Genomic DNA, 20,686 nt, shown 5'->3' on the forward strand with positions numbered 1-20,686 from the left:
CTAGCCATTAAACCAGGTTTAGCCCACATTTAAAAAAAAATGTCCTGTACCAAGTCAGGTATATAGCTGTTGTCATGAAATATATATGTTGGCAATTGTTTTTCATGCACTTCCCTATTCCTGTTGTTCCTTTGTTTTCTTCTTATAGTTAATGTGTTTCCCTCGTTTTCAGTTTGTAACACAGATTTGTTTTCTCTCAATCGATTTCAGACTTTTGAATATCTGCATTACTACTGTTGCCTTTAATTTATGACATTGTTTGTCCAGCGTTGAAATTAAATCAAAATATAATGTTATTCAATCACCCAATACACTGTTAAAACGAAATATCAGCATTAAATTGTCAATCATGTCAATAGGCAGATCAAAAGAAACTGTAACATTTATTCTCATTTTCATGACAAGGTTGAAATGAAGTTAAAAGTATGTCAACATCAACAATTTCTGAAAGGATGTATAGTTCAAAACTGAAGTACTGAAAGGTGAAATCTAACCACCTTTGGAGCATAATAATTGGAAACAATAAACATTCAAAGCATAATCAGAATATAGTTCTCCATTACATCAATATCATTGACCAAGGACGTATATCAAGCATAACATAATTGAAAACCTTTGTAGGCATCTCATTCAACCATACATACGTGACATTAACATAGCTTTTAAGTAGTTTTCGTTATTAAAAACATTAAACAGATACAATTGTGGTGTAATAATAACTTTATTTAATACACATGGTTAGATATTGACCAACAGAGCTTGAATGCTTGCTGTAAACAACAAAAGAAAATCAGGCATTTTATATCAAAGCTGTAATATATGGTCGTGTAAATTATCTTATAAAGTAAGTTGATACAAATTTTATCTTACAAGTATTTGAGAAAACTCAAAAGTATATCTGCTGACCTGTTAACTGGTTTTTTTAAGAAAAAGATATTTACCCTGTGTATCTGTTCAATAGCCTAGGACAAGAGTACAACACAGTGAAATAAGTCTCCTGCTTTACCAAATGTTGATTTTATGTTGAAAGTCTTAAACATAAAGGTTTTATGACAAGAAATACATAAACTTAATATTTCTAAAGATCCATGACAATGAGGTCAAGGTCAGAAAAATCCTCTCAGACAGACATGACATTCATGTTACAATTATTCCATACATCAAATATAATTGACCTATTAATTATGGTTATTGAAAATCAGACCATTACAAAAAATTAACATTGACCAATGAACCATAAAATTGAGGTCAAGGTCAGATGAAACCTGACACACTGACATGTACACCTTACAAACATTTCATACACAACATTAAAGGGGCCTACTGCTTATAGTCATGAGAAATAGACCTATCACATAACTTTAACCTTGATCACTGATCCCTGAAATGATGTCTAGGGGAGATGGACCCTGTTTGACTGACATGTAGACATTGATAGGAACCCATATACCAAACGTTGTTATCCTATTACTCATAAGTGAGAAATTCACATGACAAAGAAATGCCAACATTTTGTTTCAACCAGTCGTTAAACCATGAAAATGTGGTCAAAGACAATGGACAAATGACAGACAAAAACTGTGTAACATAAGGTTTCTGCATGAAGCATGCAGGTCATTAACCTTCTGAAATATAAAGCTTGATAAACAGTTTAAATGGTTGCTGCCACCACTGTAGCTGCTGAATAGTAACACCTATGTCTCAAATACTGACGAGACATAAAATGGAAAAAGACAAACCTTCTTTTTCCAAAAACTAAATGTAAGTATAGGCGCAAGATCAAGCTTATATATCATAACAACCTCTATAAAAAATTTGACAGGTTATAAAATAATTCAGCTATTACTAATTTTTGCAGAAACATATAGACCATCACAGCACTTCTATAGCACTCACTCATATGAAAGAGACCAACTATGATAGTTAGAGATGGAACTATCCAGTCTATTGCACGATTCTGACACATAAAGATGTGGTTCCAAGTTCTTTATCATTTGCATCCTTTATTTATTCCTTATCTCTCTTATTCTTACAACATCATAAGGCTTGCATTTGAAACATTGTTTTTAATAACAAATATGCAGCTTATTTGACCTCACTTCTCCCTTCATCCGTCTCTAATACTTGCTCAAATGGCAATGTGATTATTTTTTGACTGATCAACTACAACCTCACATCATGATTGATGAACTATAACCAATCAGACAAGATCTGAAGAATGTCAGTCCTTAGGTAATCAGAAGACAGCCTTTATTGGCCATCATACACAGTCTAACATCTCAGTTTCCATGAAACTCATGTCTTCCTCTATCATACTTTCTAAATTCATGTCCTCTCCCAGAATAGAATCTGTATTTATATCAGTGATTTCCTGTTCATCCTCATTTGTCTCCCTTTCATCCTCTTCCTCTGTATCTGGTATTTCATCTTCTTCTTCCTCTTCATCTGTTTCTTCTTCATAAATTTTCTTCTTCTTTATTCTTTTCAATCTCAGATTCCTAGCTGAAATATAAAATTGGCATTGACAGCACATCTGTAAAATCACATTGATACAAAATTGTGTCCAAATTTTGTTTTGAAAGCCAAAATTATAAAACCTTGGAGAGCATAGACATGAGTGCACACCCTGAAATGTCTAGCCTTCTTTAAAAACCATTGATTTTGTTGATAGTCCTAAATTTAAAGTTTTACTACAAGTAACACATAAACTTAACATGATACAAGAAAATGACATCAAGGTCAGATAAACCAAACTAGAAATATATGTACATCTTACAATCATTCAATAAACCAAACATAGCTGACCTATTGATTAAATTTTCTAATAAACAGTCTTAACCAAAAATAATTAACATTGACCAATGAACCATGAAAATGAGGTCATGGTCAGATGAACCGTGATAGACAGACATGTACACCTTACAATCAATCTATGCATTTAATATAGTTGACCTATTGCTTATAGTATCGAAGTTCTGCTATTGCCTGTTCTATGGTCGGGTTGTTGTCTCTTTGACACATTTCCCATTTCCATTCTCAATTTTAACCTTCATATGAAAACTTAACACTGACTAATTAACCATGAAAATGAAGTTAAGGTCAGATGATACCTACCAGACAGACATAAACACCTTAAAATCCTTCCATACAAAAAATATAGTTGATCTATTGCTTATAGTCAAAGAAAAACCTGTGCGACTGACATGTACATCATAAAATATTTCTAAACACCAAATATAGTTGACCTATTGCATATAATTTAAGAAATTCCTTATTCCAAATAAAGTAGACCTACTGCTTATAGTATCTGATATATGGACTTGACCACTAAAGCTTAACCTAGTGTTCACTGAGCCATGAAGTGAGGTCAAGGTCAAATGAAAAGTCTGACGTGCATGAGGACCTTGCTAGGTATGCACATACTAAATATAGTTATTCTATTATTCATAATAAGAAAGAAATTAACATTACAAAAAAAATTTAACTTTTTTTTTTAAGTAGTCACTGAACCATGAAAATAAGGTCAAGGACAATGGACATATGACAGATGGAAACTTCATAACATAAAGCATCTAAAACAAAGTATGAAGCATCCAGGTCTTCTTGCTTCTCAAATATAAAGCCTTTCAGAAGATAGATAACGCCGCTGTAGCCGCTGCTGGATCACTATCCCTATGTGGAGCTTTCTACGACAAAAGTTGCAGGATGAAAAAACCAAAAGGATCTAAACAGGAATGCAAAAACTTTCTGAGGAGGTTGTAACCTAAGCTTTATCACAATTACCCAACTTTTATGATCTGGAAATATTTGCAGAAAAATCATTTGAATCAAGTCAACACTGGCTACTTCAGTACTTGGAGAATGGTACAATATTGGGACTGATAATCGATCAGGGTTAGTGCCTACCAGGTGTGAACTGAATAAATATATGTTATATGTGCCCACAACACAGAAAGAAAACTCATTTTCTATATATGACCTGTATGTCCTAATTTGTTCAAAAAGGTCAACTGTAGCAAAACCCATATAGGGTTATAATTTCCAATTATACAATCTAATATACCATATATCTGTTAATTATCTGCAGCAACAAATTTTCTAGTCAAATCAAATTATTGGTTGAAACATTGGATACAATGAAAGTTCTTAACTTATTTTTAACTTATTTCTACTTTTATCATTTAGAGAAAATTCCGCTGGTGAGTTGTTAGAAGTATTGTAATGGTAAAATCCACACACTTCAGATTTATTCAAACAATTTGTCTTGGTTTGAGGTTGTTTAGAAGAGGGTTTGCTAAAAATTTACTTTCTCTTTTCTTCTACCTTTCATGGTACCATTTATGATGAATTACCCTATGTTAGAAAATCAAACTGAAATTTCATGTTAAAAATTTGCTGATACATGTCAAATAATTTTACACCTTTAGTAACAGTATTCTCTACCATGTATGGGTTATTACCAGAGGAGTTCCTAAGAGTAGAAACTGGACTCTGTTCATGAATAAAGGTGCACCAAAAATAACTATCTCATGGAATTATATACCTAAGACATAAATATGTCAGTGATTGTATCTTTAAAAACTTCCTTTTTTGTGTGACTGTCTAGCAGCTTTGATCTTTATATCATTTTATGATTTAAAGTAAACAAGATCATGTTTCCTTAGCTTATGTGAGGTTAGTTTAAATTTCTACAACATGCAGAAAATTTAATCTGCCTAATGTGTAACCTTACAGATAGTGTCTTCACATAATCAGACAAAAACCTTAAAAACCTAGTACAGAGATGTCAATGTAAGACTACCAAATATACTGATATCAAATGATCTAACTTGAAAAAAACTTGTCATCAAGGTCAAAGAACAGAAAATAGGTTATGTCACAGATTAAGTGATTTTTTGTAAATTGTTTGCATACAACCTTGGCTAGTTGATCTCTAACTGAAAATCAAATTAAAGAAATCATAATTTATATCTTTTATTGTCTGAAAAATTACAGATTAAATTCCTTCAAAATAGGTGATTATTTGTATAGATAGCATATAAAATTGGTAAAAAACATTCTTTTTTTAAATCATCTAATCTATTATTTCTAATTTCTAAAAGGTAAGAAAATACTTTGTTACAAAATGATGTCCCAATTTTGTTTTAGAGCATAGAAAACCAAAGAGATCCAAATAGAAAAGGCCAAACGCTTCTGTTGCAACTATGCCTGAGAGGGTTGTAACCTAAGCCTTACCACAATTATCTAATTTCATGATCTGGAAATTGTTATGGGGGAAATAATTTGAATCATGACAACAATGGTGCCCACAACACAGAAAGAAAACTCATTTACTATAAATTACTTGTACCTTCAAATTTGGTAAAAAAAAAAGTCAACTGGACCAAACTTATACAGATTTATAAATTCCAATTATACAATCTAATAAACCAAACCATAAATCAGTTTAATATTTACAGAGACAATTGTTATTCTTAAGAAATATTCTAGTCAAAATAACATAATGGTCAAACATTGGACATTATGGAACACAGTCCTTAACATATCTTTAACTTATTTCTGCTCTTATTATTCAGAGAAAAGTCAGCTGATGAGGTCAAAGGAGTATTACAATGGTAACAATCTTACACTGATTTATAAAACAATGACAAAAGTGCTTGCTAAAACTTTGCTATCCTTTTTCAGTTACCTTTCAGTTCAAGTTATGATAATTTAGCTCATGTTAAAAAAAGCTGCATCAAATCTGCTGATACATATCAAGTTACCTAACAACTATAACAACTAAAATTCAATTCTCTATAATGTATGGGCTATTACAACAATTAAGTATGGGCTATTACAACAATTTCATAGAAAGGGAAACATATTCAATTATAACCTAAAGTAGAAACTAGACTCGGTTCATGAATATAGGTTCAGCAAAAAAAAAGGGTGTCCATTTGAATTATATAAAGAAAACATAAACATGTCAAGAGATTATATCTTTAAACTTTTTTATATTTTGTGACTGTCTAGTGGCTTTGATCTTTATATTATTTTATGGTTAAAAGTAAACAAGATCAAGTTATCAATGATTCATGGTTTCATTAGATTATGTGAGGTTACTTTAAATTGCTACACCATGCAGAATATCAAATCTTCCTACTGTGTAACCTTATAAGGGTAGTGTCAACTAATTTTGCATGCTTAATAGTAATGAATCTCCCCATACCTGTAACAAAACATAAACCATTAGTACCTACAGCGATGTCAATACTAGACATACAAGTATACTGATATCAAATAATTTCGAACCTTGTCATTAAATGTCATATATTGATTTTACACTACAAAAAAAAAAAAAATGGGGATGGGACACAGATGATGCCCACACTTGCATATATTATTATAAAGGGACATAACTTAAGAACAGTAATGGTGCACAACCAAAATTCTTACTTGTTCCGAGATTTGTGGTAATAAGCATTTTAATGTGCGTATTGTTATGCGTTTACTTTTCTGCATTGGCTAGAGGTATAGGGGGAGGGTTGAGATCTCACAAACATGTTTAACCCCGCCGCATTTTTGCGCCTGTCCCAAGTCAGGAGCCTCTGGCCTTTGTTAGTCTTGTAACAACATCTTTTCAATGATTGAAAAGGAAATACAAATGTAATTTCAGCCATGTAGTTCAGAGGAAAAATAAAGAACTGAAGAAGGCCAATGGCCGAAACGTCTTGAAAAATTGGTTTATTTATACAATTATTTATAGTATGTTCCCAAGTGGAATTTTGAAAACAAGGAGTCTTGTATTATTTTAACTTTTAGTTTCTTGTGTACAATTTGGAGTTTAGTATGGCGTTAATTATCACTGAATTAGTATATATTTGTTTAGGGGCCAGCTAAGGGACGCCTCCGAGTGCGGGAATTTCTCGTTGCATTGAAGACCTGTTGGTGACCTTTTGCTGTTGTCTGCTCTATGGTCGGGTTGTTGTCTCTTTGGCACATTCCCCATTTCCATTCTCAATTTTATTGCGTATAAGTTTCATATCATTTGGTTGAGGCAAATTTGAAGTAGAAAACGGGAACGAAAAATTCAGAAATTATCATTTGTAAAGGGGCATAACTCTAGAACAGTAAAAGTGACGACACCAAAATTAATACTTGATCTGTATTTTGTGATAATAAGCATTGTGTATAAGGTTTATAACATTTGGTTACGGAAAACTCAAGTTAGAGAATAGAAACATAAAAATTCATTAATTTTTCCATTTGTTAATGGGTATTACTCTAGATGGGTAAAGTGAGGCCACCCAAATTCAAATTTGATCTGTTTTAAGTGGTAACAAGCATTGTGCATACGTTTCCTAACATTTGGTTGGAGCAAACTAAAGTTAGAGAACAGAAACCATTTTTGGGACATATGGATAAACGTACACATGGACGAAGGAGAAACTTATTCTTACATACAATTACACTTGTGTCATAACTTAGCTCCAAAGATATCTAGATGTATTTTAAATTTCTGTGTTATTAGGTTGTCCTCTCACTGCCATTTAAACCCCACATATTCATTTATTCTCTTGCATGTAATAACAGTTACTAATACTTTTATATGGTACAAATTAATTTAGTTTATAATTTACTGTCATTGCTACTTTCTTTAGTAAACATTGGGTCAGACAGATCATGTATCCATTCTTTCCCATTAAACTCTTCAGTTTAAAACAAAAGTGCACACACTGCAAGTTCTTGCCTGCTTTACTTATTGGGATTGAAATTTATGTTGAAAGTTTTTAAGATAAAGGTATTACTACAGGTATCACAAAAACTTCACATTATCAATAATTCATGAACCTTGGGGTCCAGGTCAGATGAATCATGCCAGACAGACCAAACATACATATACACCTTACAGTCATTATATATACCTAATATAGTTAATCTATAGCATCTGTGAAATGAACATAAACATAAAAACTATTCTTGACCAATGAACCATGGAAATAGGTCGAAATCAGGTAGAGTCTACAAGACAGAAATGTACAGTAGACCTTATAATCATTCTCTTCAGCTCAAAATAGAAGGGCGCAATGTCGTTGGTGCCCTCAGCCCTGCCCTGAATTCCCTCATCCGCCCCCTTCTGCCTTATTTTCATAAAAAATCCTCAAGTGATATTGGTTGACATATTTAATGCTTGTACCTGTAGCATCTGAGATAAAACAAAAAATTAAAAAAACATGTACTACAAATAGTTCAATTATTGACCCTTTATTAGATATAAGAAGATGTGGTGTGAATTTGTAAAATTCAAGTAAACCATTATAGGTCAAAGTAAGGCCTTCAAAATGGAGCCTTGGATCACACCTTAAATCTTGTTATTCTGGGCCTTCTTTAGCTTACTGTTTTGCCCCTGGTTATAAGGAATACATTAAGGACCTGCAGTGTCTCCCCAGGACCTTTTAGCATCATGGTAATGTGATGGTATATTTCTTGAATGTGATGCTATCTAAATTTATTTTGTATAGGTTGTGTTAAGGATGTGATGCTTTAATTTTTAGAAACAAGATGGTATTTCAAATTTCCCTGTTTACCAAGATGCTATATGAAATATCTGGGGAGAACACTGACCTATAGATGTTTATATTCTTGTAATTGGCATTTACTTCCCTACCGTATATCTTCATTTAATATCAAATCTAACTGGGGTCAGCTTATCTGACAACCTTATTCTATAAATTACATCATGATATTTTTTTCAAGTATTTTAAAAAGTTATTTCCTGCTATATTTAAAACTTAAATTCAATTCAGTCAATGATTTGATTAAAAAAATGAATGAACAATTTGAACTTAATCATAATCTACCTTTCCATGATTTAGCAATTGACACATCACCCCCATACACTTATATTAAAATAAATCCCAGGATTTATGAAAGGGTGGATAAATATGACGCTGTAACTTTTACTATTGATCCTGCCAACAATTTATTTAATCCTTAATCTGCAGATAATAAAATTTTTATTGCACCTAGGACCAGGTCCAGGTCATATAAATATAAAAACACCTACACACTGTAGTCTACTTCACCCGCCTGTCAATTCTAAATCAAAAACATACTTTAATATAAATACCAAACTATTATTTATCTAAGGTGTGGACCAGGGTAGCCAATTAAAGTTATGATACGTGGGCTCCTAAATTCTTCTACCTCAAGATGATCAACATATATTTAAGGGCAATCATGCAGGTTAAGACTTGGTTAAGATTTGTCATGTTTTTGGAACAAAATGTGCATGTAAATGTTACATAGTATTCATTCATCATATTTAGGTATCAATCTACTTAGCCAATCCTGTATAACACATGCATTAAAAAATAAAAAGTCAGTTGAACATTCTCAACATAATACCTAAAAAATATCTGTCAATGTTTAAAAGGATAGTTCAGAGTGACGGTAGAGATATAAATGGTCACCATGAAACACAAGGTAGATTTACCACTTTGTAAGTTAAGATGACAATACCACCAAACTCCCACAGAGGTAGTAAACAACATTAATGTATAAAAGAAACATGTGTTTGAAATGTTAATGAAGTTCCTGTATTTAACGTATGTAAGGTAAAACAGGTTTATTATGCAATCCAACTTACATCAAGGTCAACGGTAAACATGAAAGGTTTGATGTATTATATTCACAGGTATAAAAAAAACATCCACAAAAAACTTGGTGTCATTGACAAAACATTTGCAGTTAGTGTATGGGTATAATAAAAACTTATATTTCTGTATTTGAGACAGTGAAAAAGCACTACATCACTGCACCCTTATCATTTGGTAGCCAGCATTACTAGACTGGTTGCTATGCATTGTGTTTACTCTGTGACACAGTCAATATGTACTTTCTACCTGTAAAGTGTCAACTTGCAGAAAGATAAACATAAGACCTATATTTCTACCTTCTATTTTTATGAAAAAACAAGTTTTTGTAATTTTTACAGAAAAAAAAAGATTTGTTTTTATAGTCGATTCATTAAAGCAGGAAAGATGTTAATATTCCTGTACAAAACGAAGCAGTTTACCTTCACATCGAAGAAATCGAAGAAATCCCCTGTAGAATGGTATTCTCTGATACTTTCTTTAAATGTGTACAGATTGTTTAAGATTTTTCTTATTTGCAATCATGAATGTAAGCTAGTACGATCAGAAATAAATTTGAAAGTATTAGTAAGCCGTGCTGTAATGTTTCCATAAAAAAAGACAAGTGTAACAGACATCACGATCATAAGATGAAATCTGATTCATTCAGTTTTTGGCTCTGTACTTCCAGAGATAAATGAACATTCATATCATTTCAAACTGCTAATTTAGTTATAATAGTAATCAAAATACTGGTTACTGTGAGACGTCTTTAAACTTGTCCTCATTATCTGGACTATTTACTAGTCATTGATAAACATTATATCAGGAAATTTTATAGTAAATGCACATTTGCATAATGATGAAAAAAATAAACAAGATGTTGCACATGATGTCATACAAAAAATACACCAATCTTCATTGATGAAAGATTAAATACTAAGTTGGTATTATAAAAATTCAAATTTAGCCAAACAGGAAGTGACTGCCTGGCAAATCTCAAAATCAACTACATTTCATTTAAACCACTTTATAACAGTATATTTGTTATAATTCTTTTCCCGATATAATTTTTAATATTAAGTATTTTCTCACACCTGTATTCTTCAATGCACATTTATAGTAACTATGATCAACATCTAGCAAAGAGTTTTCTTCAACTTATGATGCTTCAAGGGTGTCTTAAACATTCATTAAGGGGTGAACATTACTCTGTGCTTAACTGAATGCTATGACTTTTAAGATGAAGAACAGCAATTAAACTCTCGCTATAACTTTCAGATAAAGAACAGCAATTAAAATCTTGCTATTACTTTAAGATGAAATTCAGCAATCAAACTCTAGCTATAACTTTAAGATGGAGAACAGCAATAGTAGTATTCGACATTTGCTTTTGGTTAAGTGTTTGTAGTCATTTTGTGACTGATTGATTGATTGTTGTTCACTTACTGTCCAGTGGCAAATATTTCATGCATGTTCAGGACGAAAACAAATTAACAATAAAACAATGAGTAGGTCTTGTAATAGAGGCCACCCAGGATGAAGGTCAGGGAAATTTGGACTGCCACCTGAAAATGAGGTTATATTGGATATGGACAGAAATTTTGCCTTGCAACAGGCCACCTATGGACCCCTCAAAGAGTTGTTACACGGGTTCTTAATCTGCAGAGAGATTGAACGTCCCAACTCTGACCAGACGTTGCTGCAAACTTGTACATCATGCACAGTCAAACAGACCCCCCACTTTGGCAATTGTTTTACTGCTGGTCGGTACAAGATCAAGTGACCATACTTCTATTCCTAAGTTACCCTTGGGGGTAGTCATTTTGTGTCCTATGTTTTAATGCAACTAATCCATTATTTTCCATTTTATCATAAAGATAATGCCAAATATTAAATCATTTTTCAAAAGCAGATAGTAAGTTACAGACAGACAAACAGATAAAGAGACAAGGTGATTGAAGTAAACCACCCACTCTACAAGTGGGGGTCTAATAATACAGATCTTTAATAAACTTGTAGGTGTTGTAAATTTAATATCAATCATTATACAGGTATAAAATAGGACTGATAATTACATGTATCATGGATAACTAATTTTATCAGGATTCTTTTTTTTTTTTCGCTTTAAAGATTTTGATTGATCACGGTAATTACATTTAAAATGAAAGGAATATTTTTTTAAAGATTTTTACACTACTAGTAATACATTTTAAATGACAACCTTGAGTACCATCTGTATAAGGATGTTAATACTGTGCACTTTATGAATATGCTGATGCAATACAAATATCTCCACATGTTGTAATAAGTTGATACATAGTAAGCAGCTGTGGATTTATTGATACATTAAAGTTGTTCTGAATAATTCTTTCATTACTAACTATTTTCTTAAAAATGAATCGTGTCACACTGAATTGTGAGAGTTAGTCAAGGAAATATGGATGTTTTTGACTGTCTTCATTTAAATTAAATAAAAAAAATCATTTTTTAATTTTCTGAACTATTTGTTTCATCCAACAGCATAAAAAATTCAATCATCTGTATGTGATTAAGATCATCTTACAAAAACTCTTTGTACATCAATCAGAGGGGAACTACACTTATCTTTTGTCCTTTTCCTCAAATTAAAAATGTTTTATTTTGTGCTATAAAAGGTACAGTAATGAATGACATGATCAAACTCTAAAATATGGAAAATTAATTAGCATGAACAAAGATCTATCTGATTTTTGCTAATGCAATGATCATCAATATCTTTATTAAAACCTGCTATCTTTCAAGGAAAATTTAAAACTTATAATGTGTGTTACATTTTAACGTTGCGTCGTTTGTTTTCTCGTATTTTTTTAGTGTAAATTCACATTGCGATAAGACGTGTCATGGTACTTGTCTATCCCAAATTCATGTGTTTGGTTTTGATGTTGTGTTTGTTATTCTCGTGGGATTTTGTCTGATGCTTGGTCCGTTTCTGTGTGTGTTACATTGTAGTGTTGTGTCGTTGTTCTCCTCTTGTATTTGATGAGTTTCCCTCGGTTTTCGTTCGTTACCCCGATATTGTTTTTTGTCCATGGATTTATGAGTTTGAACAGCAGTATACTACTGTTGCTTTTATTTATCAATAACTTACTGTAACTTCAATTTATAGTGTGCATCTATTGTTGCTAATTATATTAAATTGACACAAATGTGAGATTAATTATTGCAATTTGGGGAAAATCTCCAACAGATATATGTATCACATATCAGAATGCAAGTTTTCATTATTGCAATAATCACCCAGTTACATTATTAATGCTATTTATAAAAAACGTTTACGTCACAATAATTTCTGAACTTACAGTAATTATCTTAATATTGTCATATAAACAAAGAATAGATGACTACGAAATTGTTATCCATTATTTCCCCCAAAATGTCTTAAACTTGGTTTCAAAGAGAATCACATCTTCAAGTTCTGAGAGTTCAATGGTGGTCCATTTTCATATAAACTATTTAAAGTAGAAACAAATGAGCCAAGGGAGGTAAATCTTGATTAGTTTGAAATCTTTAAATGTTATCCATGGGATCAATCAAATGAGATGTGAGCTATTAATTCAGGAAACACTATATTTGCATGGTTTCATTTATAATTATACATATATAATATATCAAGTCATTAAATAACCACTTTCCATCTGAAATTACTACAAGTAAGGCTAATAATTTACTCTCATAAAACAATTACTTGTGGTAAATATCAGACAAAATCAAAACCATTCATTAATTCGTGTCTGGAAGATCACGATTTATTTTTATGTTGTAATTAGCTTTGAACAAGCTTTCAGTAACTGTTGTACTCTAATACCACTTGTGTCAATTGTTTTTTTTTTATGTTAGATGTGTTTTGTGTTTCATACTGATCTTTTGAGGTAAGACAATTGCACTCAAGTTTTAGTTTGTTGTGCTGTTACACTTACACTACCTGTGGGAGGGTTGAGCACTCACAATTTTATATGACTGTCTCAAGTCACAAGACTTTATTTAAGTTGTTGTCATTTGTTCATGTATTTTATACTTGTTTTTTTTTGTAAACAAATTGTTATAAATTAGGCCATTAGTTTTCTCATTCAATATTCTTTCACATTTTCTCAGTCAAGGCCTTTTATAGCTGACTATACAGTTAAGGATCATCTCAATTATTAAAGGCCATCAAAGAAATAATAATACTGATCTATCAAGAGATTTATGTGTTTATTTGGTTTTCACCTGAGGACTGAAATTTAAAAAAAAGTTGTGAAAGATGTTCAACTCAAATAAAAAAAAAATATGTTTAAATAGACTCTTATTGACATAAACTTTATATGTCCCTTTAAATAGCTTGATATTTATCACTTACATAATCTTATTTTGGTTTCTAATTTTGACTAATTATAAAAAAGAAGATGTGGTATGATTGCCAATGAGACAACTTTCCACAAGAGACTAAAATGACACAGACATTAACAACTATTGGTCATTGACTAAGACTAGAATGGTAACCGACATTAGATAATAGAATGGTGTCCTACATGAGATAATTGAATGGTGTCCTACATGAGATAATTGAATGGTGTCCTGCATAAGATATTTGGATGGTGTTCTACATAAGATAATTGAATGTTGTCCTACATGAGATAATTGAATGTTGTCCTACATAAGACAAGTGAATGGTGTCCTGCATGAGATATTTGAATGGTGTCCTAAATGAAATAATTGAATGATGTCCTACATGAGATAATTGAATGGTGTCCTATGTGGGATAATTGAATGGTGTCCTGCAAGAGATATTTGAATGGTGTCCTAAATGAGATAATAGAATGGTGTCCTACATAAGATACGTGAATGGTGTCCTACATTAGATAAAAGAATGGTGTCCTACATGAGATAATTGAATGATGTCCTACATGAGATAATTGAATGGTGGCCTGCATAAGATATTTGGATGGTGTTCTACATGAGATAATTGAATGTTGTCCTACATGAGATAATTGAATGTTGTCCTACATAAGACAAGTGAATGGTGTCCTGCATGAGATATTTGAATGGTGTTCTACATGAAATAATTGAATGATGTCCTACATGAGATAATTGAATGGTGTCCTATGTGGGATAATTGAATGGTGTCCTGCAAGAGATATTTGAATGGTGTCCTAAATGAGATAATAGAATGGTGTCCTACATAAGATACGTGAATGGTGTCCTACATTAGATAAAAGAATGATGTCCTACATTAGATAATAGAATGGTGTCCTGCATGAGATATTTGAATGGTGTCCTGCATAAGATATTTGAATGGTGTTCTACATGAGATAATTGAATGGTGTCCTGCATAAGATATTTGAATGGTGTTCTACATGAGATATTTGAATGGTGTCCTGCATAAGATATTTGAATGGTGTCCTGCCTGAAATAATTGAATGTTGTCCTACATGAGATAAGTGAATGGTGTCCTGCATGAGATAATTGAATGGTGTCCTGCATGAGATAATTGAATGGTGTCCTACATTAGATAATAGAATGGTGTCCTACATGAGATAAGTGAATGGTGTCCTGCATGAGATAATTGAATGGTGTCCTGCATGAGATAATTGAATGGTGTCCTGCATAAGATATTTGGATGGTGTTCTACATAAGATAATTGAATGTTGTCCTACATGAGATAATTGAATGTTGTCCTACATAAGACAAGTGAATGGTGTCCTGCATGAGATATTTGAATGGTGTCCTAAATGAAATAATTGAATGATGTCCTACATGAGATAATTGAATGGTGTCCTATGTGGGATAATTGAATGGTGTCCTGCAAGAGATATTTGAATGGTGTCCTAAATGAGATAATAGAATGGTGTCCTACATAAGATACGTGAATGGTGTCCTACATTAGATAAAAGAATGGTGTCCTACATGAGATAATTGAATGATGTCCTACATGAGATAATTGAATGGTGGCCTGCATAAGATATTTGGATGGTGTTCTACATGAGATAATTGAATGTTGTCCTACATGAGATAATTGAATGTTGTCCTACATAAGACAAGTGAATGGTGTCCTGCATGAGATATTTGAATGGTGTTCTACATGAAATAATTGAATGATGTCCTACATGAGATAATTGAATGGTGTCCTATGTGGGATAATTGAATGGTGTCCTGCAAGAGATATTTGAATGGTGTCCTAAATGAGATAATAGAATGGTGTCCTACATAAGATACGTGAATGGTGTCCTACATTAGATAAAAGAATGATGTCCTACATTAGATAATAGAATGGTGTCCTGCATGAGATATTTGAATGGTGTCCTGCATAAGATATTTGAATGGTGTTCTACATGAGATAATTGAATGGTGTCCTGCATAAGATATTTGAATGGTGTTCTACATGAGATATTTGAATGGTGTCCTGCATAAGATATTTGAATGGTGTCCTGCCTGAAATAATTGAATGTTGTCCTACATGAGATAAGTGAATGGTGTCCTGCATGAGATAATTGAATGGTGTCCTGCATGAGATAATTGAATGGTGTCCTACATTAGATAATAGAATGGTGTCCTACATGAGATAAGTGAATGGTGTCCTGCATGAGATAATTGAATGGTGTCCTGCATGAGATAATTGAAAGGTGTCCTACATAAGATATTTGAATGGTGTCCTACATGGGATAATTGAATGGTGTCCTACATGAGATAATTGAATGGTGTACTACATAAGATAAGTGAATGGTGTCCTACATTAGATAATATAATGGTGTCCTACATGAGATAATTGAATGGTGTCCTACATGAGATAATTGAATGGTGTCCTTCATAAGATATTTGAATGGTGTTCTACACGAGATAATTGAATGTTGTCCTTCATGAGATAATTGAATGTTGTCCTACATAAGACAAGTGAATGGTGTCCTGCATGAGATATTTGAATGTTGTCCTACATGAAATAATTGAATGATGTCCTACATAAGATAATTGAATGGTGTCCTACGTGGGATAATTGAACATTAACCTACATAAGATAATTGAATGGTGTCCTACGTGGGATAATTGAACATTAACCTACATGAGATAATTGAATGTTATTGAATGTTAACCTACACAATATAATTGAATGGTAACCTTCATGAGATAATTGAATGATGTCCTTCATGAGATAATTGAATGCTAACCTACATGAGGTGATTGATATACCTACCATATTCTCCAGGTTCTAATGATGATCCTGATTGATGTATTAGTTTCTCTGTGTGCTCTGTCATCAAGTCTCGACATTTCTCTATTGTACCTCTAGGACACCATCCATCTTTCTCATCACAATTTTTTGTCTACAAAGTTTAAATAACTAAGTTAAAAATATTTTAAGACTTCACCTTTTCAATCATAAGTTGAGGGGATTAATTTGAGAATGCAATTATTTTACCCCATATTCACATTTTATTGTGTTCATTTATCAACTTATAATTCTTTAATGATTGGCACATCTAATAGAAATTGAATTTTATTGGTCTGTTCTAGATATTGTCTATAACCTAGTTTTAACCAGTAATTTATTTAGGACAGTTCTAGTAATTGTATATAGCCTGGTTTAGACCGACAGTTTTGTTGAAACGGTTCTTGTTATTGTATACAGCCAGGTTTAGACCCACAGTTTAGTGGGATTGTCGATAGCCAGGTTTTGATAGACAGTTATGCAGTATCAACTCTAGTAATTGTCTATAGCCTGTGTTTTTTACCCACAGTTTAGTAGGGACACTTTTATTCTTTAGTTTAGCCAGAGTTTGACTGTTCTTGTTAATGTCTAAAGCCTGTGGTCGGCTCATGTTACTGGTTATTGTCTTAAGCCTGGTTTTGACTTACCGTGTAAGGTTTCCAGCTAAACAGTACAAAATGAGGATTTTAAACAAGAGGCTGTCACAACGACAGCAAACAGGATTTATTAACATTTATTTGTGTCCTGGAAATATCACAAGAACCATTACTGATGAATGGTGAAAGTGAAAATCGTCATTATTGAACTTGACCTCTATTTTGTTATCAGTAACAACATATAAAAATTTTAAAAGCTTTGGTTGAATAGTTCATGCGTAAATGCACGGACACGACTGGAAACTCCATTTTTCATTCTTTCAAGAACCATAACTCCTGAACGGTAAAAGTCAAAATTGTCATTATTGAACTCGACCTCTACTTTGTCATCAGTAACAACATATTAAAATTAGTGAAGCTTTGGTAGAACAGTTCATGCGTAAATGCGCGGACACGACTGGAAACTCCATTTTTCAATCTTTCAAGAACCATATAACTCTTGAACGGTAAAAGTCAAAATCGTCATTATTGAACTTGACCTCTATTTTGTCATCAGTAACGCTTTGGTAGAACAGTCCATGCGTAAATGCACGGACACGACTGGACACTCCATTTTTCAATCTTTCAAGAACCATAACTCCTGAACGGTAAAAGTCAAAATCGTCATTATTGAACTTGACCTCCATTTTGTCATCAGTAACAACATATTAAAATTTGGGAAGCTTTACTAGAACAGATTATGCGTAAATGCACGGACACGACTGGAAACTCTATTTTTCAATCTTTCAAGAACCATAACTCCTGAACGGTAAAAGTCAAAATAGCCATTATTGAACATGACCTTCATTTAGTTGTCAGTACAAATGTAACAACATATTAAAATTCTAAAAGCTTTGGTTGAATGGTTCATGAGTTAATGCACGGACAACATTTGATTGCCGACCGCCCGCCCCCAATTCAATAACCGACATTTTTGTCACAAAAATCCGGTTAAAAAACAGACCTCAACTGTATTATTACTGCAAAGTTTGGTAAAGACTGACAAAGAGGTTTCAGAGTTGATGATATATTTAATAAGACTTCACCTTTTCAATTATAAGTTGAGGGGAATAATTTGAGAATGTAATTATCCCAAACAGGATTTAATGGAAGCCTATATGCCACCATAACTGCAAGATCACCAAAAAATACAGGATCTTTGTAGATCTCTCCAAATCACCAGTCATATAAAATTTCAAAATGAACTGTTGTTGCAGAGGTGTAAAAAATCTGAAAAACTCATATATCGCGATCAGAATGAAGAATTGCATCTGGTAACCATCTTTTTCAGATAATCCAAAAGGAAAGACGACTTATCCTAACACACTTTTCATTCATTGTTCCTGCAAAAACTGTTTAAGAACAGATTTCTTTTATTTATTTGAATTGAAAGAATATGGGGAATGTGTCCATGTGACACAGATGATGCCCCTGCTTGCATATAACTCAAGAACAGTAAAAGTGACACTACCTTAATTTGAACTTGTACTTGTTCTGATTTTTGTGGTAATAAGCATTGCACATCAGTTTCATAACATTTATTTGAGGCAAACTAAAGTTAGATAACGGAAACAAAAAATTCAGCAATTTTTCCATTTGTTAAAAACAATAACTCTAGAATGATAAAAGTGACGCTACCAAAACTTAAACTTGATCTGTGTTGTTTTTTTTGTGGTTATTGTTAAGTATTGTGTATAAGTTTCATATCATTTGTTGGAACCAAACTAAAGTAAGGGAAAAGAAACCAATCTTGGGACATAAAGACAGACAAACGGACATGTACAGAAGTACAAGGGAAAACTGAATGCCCCTTCTGCTACAGCAGGGGCATTTAAAAGGAAATAAGTTCATGTAGGATCTATGGACAAGGTTAAAGTAAATATAATATCGTCGCTGGGCTTCTAAAATGTTGTATATGACTTTTTTGGCTAACATTTCTTTATTTCTGTGAAAATAGTTTAAGTTCTTGGATAATCCAGAAATGTCAAAGTTTTTATTTCACTGCTATTTACAAAAATGTTCAAGTTCACATACGACATTTTGGAAGCATGCATTTTGCCAAAAATTTCAAAGCCTGTTTGTGAGAATTTTTTTTATTGAAAAATTTGTAATTTACGACATTTTAGAAGCCCAGCGACGATATGGTATTAAATGATTACATAACATGGAATAAGCAGATAAGGTTAGATTGCAAATGAGACTAACATTCAATAGAGCCATAAATTAAGTGTATTTTAGCATTTATAGGTCACTTTACAGCCTTCAACTTTGTCTAGGCGAGACAATGATTGTTTTTCCAACTAATTCTTTTTATAGTAACAGTTTCATACTAACCGACAAATAGGGTCAAAAGATAACATCTATGAATAATCCTCATGAAAGGTTTTTTAAAAGTAAACAAATACAAAGTTAAATGTTTGAGTCAAAAATGAAAACATTGTTAAACTGGTATTTTTGTCTAATATTATATAACTTTATACCACCTGATCTCTAATTAAAGGTGACTCTTAATACTTTATTATTGATAAAATTGGTCAAACTGAGAAATTTTCTGCTTAAAATTACACCTGATTACTCATATTTCTGTTAAAGCCGAAGTCAATAATAGATTTCTATTGAGTTTATCTATATGCTATGAAATGAAGTCATTGAACCATACACTACAATATCAATGTAACATACAGGATAGTATTGATTTGTAATATCAATCAGCTGTATGACATTACCATACTTGTGAAGTCTCTCTGATGACTCCAACAAGGTTTAATTTCGCAAATTACACCACAGAAATTGACATCCCTAACTTCAACAGGAAATCTAATTTGAAATTAATGAACTGCTGATTCCAACTATCAATTGTTTCCCCTTGGTGATCACAATGTTTTTCAATACAGCTTTGAAAACCGTAATGTAGAAAACATATTTGAATACACAAGTGACTAAGCAACATTTGATGAAAGAGATCTTTAGAACAAAACAAACCAAGCAAAGTTTTATGGCTTTCAGACATCAAATTATTGTTGATTCAGCATTGGTTTGAAACAGTTACATTATTTTTCATCTTATTTAAAAAAAAGTATTCATGAGAGTATTAATGATGTTATTGTGAATTGCTGCTATCTGGTGCCCAATAACTCTTCCGCAGATAGAATTATGTAACAGGTACAGAAACAGATATAAGAAGATGTGGTATGAGTGCAAATGAGACAACT

The 20,686-nt window shown here is 32.3% G+C and overlaps 1 protein-coding gene across 1 annotated transcript in view; it reads right to left on the reverse strand.

The window, feature by feature from the left end:
- Window positions 1-702: 702 nt before the first annotated feature.
- LOC139512979 (general transcription factor 3C polypeptide 5-like) overlaps window positions 703-20,686 on the reverse strand; it is a 45,228-nt gene continuing 25,244 nt past the window's right edge. The window contains exons 8-9 of the mRNA XM_071301013.1: window positions 16,825-16,954; window positions 703-2,502 (exon numbers count right to left, since the gene is read on the reverse strand). Coding sequence (XP_071157114.1) covers window positions 2,261-2,502; window positions 16,825-16,954 — 372 coding nt within the window. The 3' untranslated portion in view covers window positions 703-2,260. The remainder of the gene's footprint in view (window positions 2,503-16,824; window positions 16,955-20,686) is intronic.

Source organism: Mytilus edulis, chromosome 2, assembly GCF_963676685.1.
Source record: "Mytilus edulis chromosome 2, xbMytEdul2.2, whole genome shotgun sequence".
Taxonomy (NCBI): Eukaryota; Metazoa; Mollusca; class Bivalvia; order Mytilida; family Mytilidae; genus Mytilus; species Mytilus edulis.